General features: G+C 36.4%; 2 protein-coding genes across 8 annotated transcripts in view; both read right to left on the reverse strand.

Annotated features, from left to right (window-relative positions):
• LOC116018917 (ultraviolet-B receptor UVR8-like) overlaps positions 1–938 on the reverse strand; it is a 6,749-nt gene extending 5,811 nt beyond the window's left edge. For 2 of the 5 annotated variants that reach the window (XR_004098628.1, XM_031258959.1), the window contains exon 1: positions 345–937. Coding sequence is in view for 3 of the 5 variants with exons in the window: in XM_031258959.1 (XP_031114819.1) it covers positions 345–549 (205 nt within the window). In the remaining 2 variants the exon portion in view is untranslated. Of the gene's footprint in view, positions 1–344 lie in introns of all 5 variants that reach the window. The other 3 variants (XR_004098629.1, XM_031258957.1, XM_031258958.1) reach the window with 3 other exon arrangements.
• A 1,439-nt stretch (positions 939–2,377) lies between these two features.
• LOC116019872 (BTB/POZ and MATH domain-containing protein 3-like) lies at positions 2,378–8,370 on the reverse strand. 3 transcript variants are annotated; one of them, XM_031260232.1, is made up of 5 exons: positions 7,767–8,370; positions 4,235–4,583; positions 3,766–4,036; positions 3,322–3,416; positions 2,378–2,773 (listed from the first exon to the last, which is right to left on the reverse strand). In XM_031260232.1, the coding sequence occupies exons 1-5, from the start codon at positions 8,135–8,137 to the stop codon at positions 2,714–2,716; spliced, it is 1,146 nt and encodes a 381-aa protein (XP_031116092.1). In that variant the 5' UTR covers positions 8,138–8,370; the 3' UTR covers positions 2,378–2,713. The 3 variants fall into 3 exon arrangements, with proteins under 3 accessions (XP_031116092.1, XP_031116091.1, XP_031116093.1); XM_031260231.1 differs by lacking the exon at positions 2,378–2,773 and having other exon boundaries at positions 2,862–3,416; positions 7,767–8,368; XM_031260233.1 differs by lacking the exon at positions 2,378–2,773 and having other exon boundaries at positions 3,323–3,405; positions 7,767–8,369.
• Positions 8,371–8,667: the final 297 nt, after the last annotated feature.

The raw sequence follows: 8,667 nt of genomic DNA on the forward strand, positions 1-8,667 counted from the left end.
TATATATATATATATATATATATATATATATATATATATATATATATATATATATATATATATATATATATATATATATATATATATATATATATATATATTCCAAGCTCTCCGGCAGGATTTTCAACTCCGAAAGTAAGCCGATGGATTCCACAACAAAAATAAACTAAAAAATAAAAAATAAATAAAACTAGCCTAAATTTCAGGGAAGCGCTGCTCAAACATTACAGAAGCACATCTTCTCCCGGAAAATACGGTCGAAAAATGTAATCGAAAATGTAGTAGATTGGTAAGTGTTTTTCCCCCAATGAAAAAAAAAATTAAAAATAAGGGAGAAATGCTACCTGAAATGGCCATAGCAAAACCGCAACCACCGCCGCAAACATCTCTCCAGAACCTTCCGGCACCAATAGTCGGCGGAAGACTCACCGCCACGGGCGACAACAACGGCGAGCGCTGCGGCAAAGCCCCCGGCAAATATCCCCACATATACACTACTCTCTCCATTTCCACACTCCCTCCACTTCCACCTCCACCATTTCCATTCATTCCGAGCAAAAAAAAAAAAAAATCTCGAAACAGAAAAAATAAAACCCCAAAAAAATTACAGAAAAAAAAAATCACTCTTCGAAAAATCGAAAGTAGTTGGAAGGAGAGAATTTTGTAATTTTGTGTATTGTGAGTGCGTTTGGTGAGAAAAATTCAGAAAAATAGTAACTGGTGGAGTATCAATTTCGGGCGAATGAGGGTGCCACGCGGGATGCTGACGTGGTGGGGATGTGACGTGGCTCGTCTCTGTCCATTCGATGGCTCGGAGGTTTACAGCCAGTAGTTGGGCAGAAGCTTCTGGAAGGTCGGCCTCTCAGCGAGACTTTCCTCGGACAAATCGACACGTGTCCTCCTCCGGTCCTCCCCAATCATTTCTCGTGGCCAAGTGTTGTCACTAAATATACATCCATGTCAACTCATGCTCTCATCAGTCATACACTTGAGATGGGAAACAAATTACATAGAAAAAAAAAAAACAAAAAACTATATTTGTTTTGCCACACATTTATTCATGATTTGTTCTTTTTTTTAAAAATTCATGATTTGTTATTTTGGTTATATTTATTTATAAAAGTTCGTGTATTTTTTTTGTTATGATATATATTGGACAAATTTCATTCATATACAATAATCAGTTAATCATACATAAGATGTAAATTGTACTACGAATACTTTACATAATGAGTTCAACTATTAAACTCAACATGTTTTTTTTTTAATTTCAAATATATAAGTTTGTTGGCCATATTATAGAAATTTCTTGAACAAATAGTTAGAATCGAAGCTATAAGAGCATCCTTATCAGTGGAGTTTTTTCATGGTTTTTGAGGAGTTTTTGTTTGTGTGATTAGGAAATAGAATATGGGAGGAAAAAGAAAATTGAGAAAAAGAAAAGAAAAAAGAAACAAATTCTGACAATTTAAAAAAACATTAAAGTATGTTTAAATGTCAGAGTGGCTGCCAGCTGGCGACCACTCTGACTCTCAAGTAGCACTATTCTTTTTTTTTTTTTCCTAACATCTCCAGCAAAATAAAGATTTTGCAAGAGATAAGTTTCTTCTAAATTTGCTTTCCACATCAATTGTGTTTTGCTACCACTAGTTTTTTGACTTTTTTCTCAAACATAGTCCCAAAAAAATCTCTAGTAGTGATGCTCTAAAATAATTGCATGCAAGAAATGTTAAATATTTAATATTTTTGTACTAAATGTTGAAATTTGATTAGTATTTCAATTTTTTTTTTATTATAATACAAGAAGAGATGCGGTAACTTATGCTAGTATGAAAACTAACCTTGAAACTAATTCGATAACTATCTTTTGTGAAAATTGCATGAGCGACCTTAATTCCATACCTAAAATTTTCATCGACATTAATGTTTAGATTTATTATTTGCTATAAAAATTGTATTTAATATAATGCGTTGTGATTTATTAGAAAGTTATTCAATTATGTAGTAAGATGAACTCTAAATATATGTCCATTTTTAGTATATTGTAAATTCAATTCAATTTTAATTTAATACATATTTATTTTAACTTGTAATATGCTAAAAATAAAATCATCTTGCAAAGTAGACCTGATATGATTTGCCGGAACCGAACTCCACTAGTGAGACAAAGTGGGGGGCAAGTGGTGTGGTGCTCCAAGTCTTTTTTGTTAATCATTTGAGTTGATGGTCCTCTGGATATTTTTGGGGTTAAATCATTGTCTATATGGGGCCCAAACATCATTTTTGGAAACCTCTCCGGACCCTTATTGGGGGGGTCCAAGCTCAGGAGAGCACCACTAATTGAAGTGAAATTTGCAAAGTGAAAAGCAATAGTTAGTAGAGGTAAAACTAGCACTGTATATATTACAATTAAAGAATCACCTCATTGGACAATTACAGTTAGTATATGTTGCTCTCCAAACTACATCTAAGATATGTATTACATATCTTAATCTTATATAATCAAGAGAATATGGTAAGAATTCTATTCTCATGATAATTTGGTATTAGCCCGCCCATCCCATACACTGTTAAACTGCATTGCATCATATCATATCGTATCATATCATATCATTCACTGCATTGCATCATATCGTATCGTATCATATCATTCACTCCGGGGAGGCATGGTCATCCAGTAAGTCCTCCGGCCTCGGCATATCTGTCAGCCTTGTCAGGAAGACTCGATGAGTTGCTTCAGGGTAGAGTAATCGGGGTTCGATGCCAAGTTTCCCTGTAAGCCATTTTGTAATATCATGAGCAGAGAGAGAGAGAGAGAGATTAGCATCCTACATGTTGTGTCAGGGAGATATCACATAAGATACATGCAACACTCTGCATTAGTGTTATCGACTATCCGAGTTTAATAAAAGACATTCATGATTAGTAGAACACAGAATGTAAGCATTACTTCTGATCTAACCCCACTTAGAATGTCTAAAACATGGATGCAAAAACAATTCACAGTCCGTACGCCTAACCTCACACAACATAAAATCACAAGAAATGTTTCTACATAAGTTTAAACTAATATATATAATATATAATATATAATATATGGACAAAACCATTAGTGCAGTTTTCAAATAGCCCATCACACGGCCAGGCCAGGCCAGGCCAGCCAGCGTTCGTTGCACCCCTAGCATAGCAATTACAAGACTACATCCGCCTCCGCAAACACCTCATATTAGGATTAAATGGTTCTGCTGCAGCACCATCGGGTACTAAGTCTACCCCAAAGATGCTGCTGCTACTCCTCTTCCTGCTAGAGATTAGACTTGCCTTTTCGTCAATTGATGCAACTGTTTCCAACAGCTCAGACAACAGTGAGGGGCAGCTCTCTTCCAGGTGCTTGAACCCTTCAGACTGCATAACAACTGTTGATTAAGAGTTCAAGATTTTAGTGACATGTACAAAAAAAAATATAGAGAGCAACTCACTCCATAATATCTTGTACTAGAAAATCAAATGCCATTTGTTCCAACCAAGAAAATAAAAAAATTGGCTTGCAGAAGAAAAGAGTCAATTTCATATAAAGTCAGGTTATCTTTCAGTTGTTAGAGCAACTGTAGTTTTGAAAATCTGGAGTAATCAAGATTTGGCTTATTTTGAGTATATTCTGGATATGCTTTGTCAAAAATTGTAAATAAACTTAATCAAATTTTGTTAAAAGTGGAAAATAGCCAATTAACCCATTCACACAATGTGTCTTCCAACAACGCGCACCTCCCAAGTTTGTAGCTGCAAATTTCAAACATATGGTCTTAAGCTGGAGGCATCGATGCTGATCAGCTAGCGAAAGAGTCGTTGCCACTGTATCGACATTTACTTCTTCACACAATTTTGCCTCACATAATTGTTTCAGTCTATCTAAACCAAACCGGTCAGCTGCAGCCAATAAATGTTGCATCATGATTGTTGAAGTGCACGCTGAGGTTGAGCCAATAATTTCATGTAAATTCGGAAGCTGATCGGTGTAAAGAAATTGAAGCATAGCCTACAAATTTTAGACAATTCCACCAGTCATTTTACTAGGTATGAGAAACTGTTATATGTTTGCATAGAATATGCATCTATTGGATTAAATGAAAGACAGTACAGATATCAAGCAAAGAAATGTAACTGCATGGGATAGTAAAATCAAACTATTGAGTAACAGGACAAATTAAAATATTTTAGGAACAGATATAATTACCTTAAATATTGATGGTTCAATATCCTCAAGTTCTACTTTATCTGTATTAGGATTTCCAATGAGGCCAAAGAACTGGGCTTTGAACACAGGAGAACGAGCAGCAAGGATTAACTTGTGAGCCTTAAATGTCTCTTCTCCAACCTGGAAAGTTATATCACTGCCAACTTCAGAATCTAGCAAGTACTTGAGATTTAGGCCCATGTCCGAGGCGGGAATAGAAATGCTATATTGTTTTGGCCCTTCAACCCGAGTTCTGACAACTCCTACAGTACAATGCATTGAAAGGCAATCATCCTTAATATAGTCAGAGGCTTCTAAAGTAGCTCGCTTGAAAAATCTCTTGTAACCCCTGAAATTCAAGGAAGAAGATAAGTGTGGCAAGTTCTTCCAATGTCCTTTCTATTCTTATTCCTATGTAAGAAAGAATTGAATGCATGAAAACACCATAATATGCGTGGAAAAAGTTAGCCTTTCATATTGTGGAGGCTTTTTCAATTTAAAGAAGGTAGGGCATACTCAATTACAGCAGCTAGAAAGTAAGAGAAAATTGTTAATTCCAATGCCAGAATAATCGTGATACTTAATATGATCCAGTGGCGTTGGGTATTGAAAATGCATGTAGCTACTGCAGGAAATCCAGAATTAGTTCCCTAATCTCAGATTAAATAATTTCAGGTCTGATAGGATACAGTTCAATTATTGTCAATAAGAATTCCTAGAAATTTTAGGAGTAACTGTAGATATTAGTTTGTTTCCTAATTTAGAGTAACTCTTCCCTTATAATGTGAGGCCACAATTTTTTATGGTCTCATAGCAAAGCCTTCTCCAATTCCTCCAACAGCCTGATCCACAACTACTCTTTTTTTTTTTTAAATTTTACCATGTCAGAAGTTGCTTCAGAATTCCCCCTACTTATACTACCAAATCTCGTAAAACCCTTGCAATCCATATGCCCTTCTTGAATATCATCCTATGATGGACCTCACCCCAGTCCAGATTACCTCCATTCAGCTCATTGGAGACACTACTCTCAAGCAGTTCATATATACATTCTGTATACAAGGCAGCATTGTCTATTATACATGAGACATCCTGGAGCCAGACAATGACTATGCACATACAACTTGGGAATTGGGATGCAGAATACTCCATGGTTATGCTGAATGTATCAGTTCCAATTATTTGCCTGTGATGTTCTACAACAAAAGAACTCTTATCCCAGGTGTATTCTGCTTGATATGGGAAATCAATCCTAAGTGCATGATCCTAGCATGAAATAGACTAGGTCACAATTCTCTCACCAAGTACTTCAGCTCCCTCAAGCAAATCTTGCAAGACTTGGACCCATTCAATGTTCATGGCTGGAAATGCCCAAAAGACAATACTTGATACATGACTATTTTGGATACCAGTCAAGTTTTCATACTCCTTGCTGGACTCAACTTGGAGTTTGCTGAGCTATGCTGTACGATTATTGGCAGAAGCCCACTACATTCAATCAACGCCATTATTTCAGAGGTAGGGACATAGCGAATATATTATATATGAAGCCAAGCAAGACTAAAACAGTGACAACTAAAGTGATTAAAGACTCAACTTTAGTCACTGCTAAAGCTTATGTTGGTGGTTGCAATACTGATGACAAGCCTCAAGTATCATTTGACCATTATAGTAAGCCACATCACACTCAAGATACCAGCTAGCAAATTCATGGAAAGCCAACCAATTGGAATCCCTGATACTCCTAGTTATTCCCTGTTTCATTCAGGCAGAAATCCTATAGCCCCCTCTTCTGCCCTGAATTCCACTCCTTGGACCATTGATTCAAGATCCCCTAACCATGTGACTAGCCAGAATATCTATTTCATTCTTATATTCCTTGTTATGATAATGAAAAAATTCAGACTGTTGATTGAAAAATTTGTTCTATTGTTGGCAAGGGTCTCATAAAATTATACAAGAGTATAGAACTTAAACGTGTACTCTATGTTCCTAAATTTGCTTGCAATTGTTTATTGCTAGCAAGTTTACAAAAATTATAATTGTTCAATTACTTTCTTTGAATCTCATTGTTTTTCACTTTTTCATGTCAATAACTAAGGTATAATGATTGACAATGCTAGTCTGAGAAAGAAACTTCTCACAATCCATTTTTCATGACAGAACTAAAAATGTTTAAGCTGACAAGCACGTTATTGAAAAGAAATATTTTATAGTGCACTAACCATGTTCCCAATTAAAAGCCTTCTTTTCCTATAAAGTTATAGTCTTTGTGAACATTGTTCACCACTACGAAATAGAAATTATTCTGAGTGTACCCCTCTGCATTCTAGGCTTTTATACTTTTAGCTACATTTTCAAAATAACCTAAACTTGAAATGTCATAAACAAAACTTAAGCATAGGTAGACATTGGTATAGAGGAATCAAGATTGAATTTTGATTTTTGAAGTAATTCATTGTCTTTCCAGACTACACATTTTGGTCTTTTCAAGCTTGTCAAATATCAAAATTAGCATTGTAGACCTCTTTTCTTTTGGAAGCAGATATTAATAGGAATTTATTGAAGAAATACCAGGGAAATCCACTCCTTTATAATTTTAGAACTCTACTCCATCCATCAAATCCACTCTGCTGTTTCTTAATTTCACAGAAACTCAATAAGGGTTCTATCATTGGCATTATCAAACCAAATAACCACGCACGCACAAAACGTAGAGTAGCACCACAAAATAATATTAATAAACTCACAAGTAATAGAGAAGTAAAAACACTCAATTTTTTTTTTATAATATCAGTCAATTGCTAATAAGAATAATATTAGTCAGCATCCATTCAATAGACAACCATACTAAGCTACCATTTTTTTATTGCATACAACATTTGGTATCTCTCCCCAAGATTAAATCGGGTTTGGCTTGATCTGGATCACGTTCGCAAATAGTAATTAACTATTTGTTGTATGCATAAGAATTTTAAGAATTTTATTACAAGATTATGCAATGGGTTAGTAATTAACTATTTTAAAAGCTGGGGGACAACAAATCAGAATTTTAACATCCAAGTGAAGAAATGATGCCTGAGTTAGGGCTCATGAATATAGTTGCCAAATATACACAAGCAAACCACTAATATATAGCGCATGCATACATGTACCAAACAGAACTAAATAACAAAACATTGAAAATTTGAAATTATTAAATCCCAATAGCATACCCACAAAACCCAATCATCAATTACGCATAGGCACCCCACAGATATACATTGTAGGCAAATATACACTGAACATAATACCAGGCAACAAGAACAACATAAAATGTTTAAAACCCTAACTCAGAAATTATGCCGTAATTTGAGCCATATGAACCCAATCAAAAATTATAAACAGAAAACCGGGAAATAAAACAAAAATTGAAAACCCTAACGCAAAAAACGAAACCCTAATTCGAACCACATGAATACATACATACAAGGACGAATAATTGATATAGGAAACCTGGAAAACACAGCGTAGCGTATGCGGACATACATACCACATACTTCCTTTGTATTTCAAAGTATAAGGCCCGCTCTCGAGGGCCCGATCAAAATGGGAGTGCACTTTGTGCTTCCCTCTCCCGCTGTGATCCATCAAGGTGAGCTCAAACAAGGCCCTGACGTCGGTGCCTTCGCTGGCGAGCGCGATGAAAACGGAAACGTAGATGGAGGAATCCTCGACGTTCTTGCCGTCGGGGTAAAAGTAGACGGCCCAATCGTAGCCGCCGACGGAGAAGGTGTCGCTGGAGATGTACTTGCCAGGACCCATGCCCTTGGCCAGAGAGTAACCCCGGATGGTGAAGTTGTGGGAGCCATTCACCGTCTCGTTGATCGACCTCGAGCAGGAGTCCTGGTTATTCACGGCCATATCATCGGCCGGAAATCCAGACAGAAGGGGAACCGCAGAGGATAGAATTCGGAGAATTGGAGGGGGAATGGGGGCGGGCTAAGGGTTTGTATGTCGTAGGAGAAATGAGAGGAGAAAAGTGGTGGTGGTGGTGGTGGCGGCGCCGATTGGCGAAGGAGAGCAACGGTGAGCGGTGATTGGATGTAATTAATTTGGGATGTTTGGGGCATAGTTTTATTTTATGTGAACCCCATTTCTTTTCTTTTCTTTTCTTTTCTTTTTTTTTTAATGGAAGGAAGGGATTTTGTTTTGTCAAACATCTAATCATGTCCATGTGCCATTGGTGCCAATTTCATTATATAATGTTACAATGTGTGTATACTACATAACTACAAAAGCTTCTTATAGTGAGTAATAAGTTTGGGAGAAGAGTAATACTAGATGATGATGGATTGATCCAAGAAGAGAGATCTAAAATATACGTAGATCATGGGAAGGGTAGGGAATGTCCAGACGAGATATGAGGGACCAAGCACAATATGAAAGGCCGG

Source organism: Ipomoea triloba, chromosome 5 (genome assembly GCF_003576645.1).
Source record: "Ipomoea triloba cultivar NCNSP0323 chromosome 5, ASM357664v1".
Lineage (NCBI taxonomy): Eukaryota > Viridiplantae > Streptophyta > Magnoliopsida > Solanales > Convolvulaceae > Ipomoea > Ipomoea triloba.

Coding starts and splice junctions, on each gene's coding strand:
- LOC116019872 (XM_031260231.1), bottom strand. CDS start 8,137: ATGGCCGTGAATAACCAGGACTCCTGCTCGAGGTCGATCAACGAGACG. Junction 4,584..7,766: donor AAATACAAAGGAAGTATGTG/GTATGTATGTCC, acceptor CTTGAATTTCAG/GGGTTACAAGAGATTTTTCA. Junction 4,037..4,234: donor TTGAACCATCAATATTTAAG/GTAATTATATCT, acceptor TAAAATTTGTAG/GCTATGCTTCAATTTCTTTA.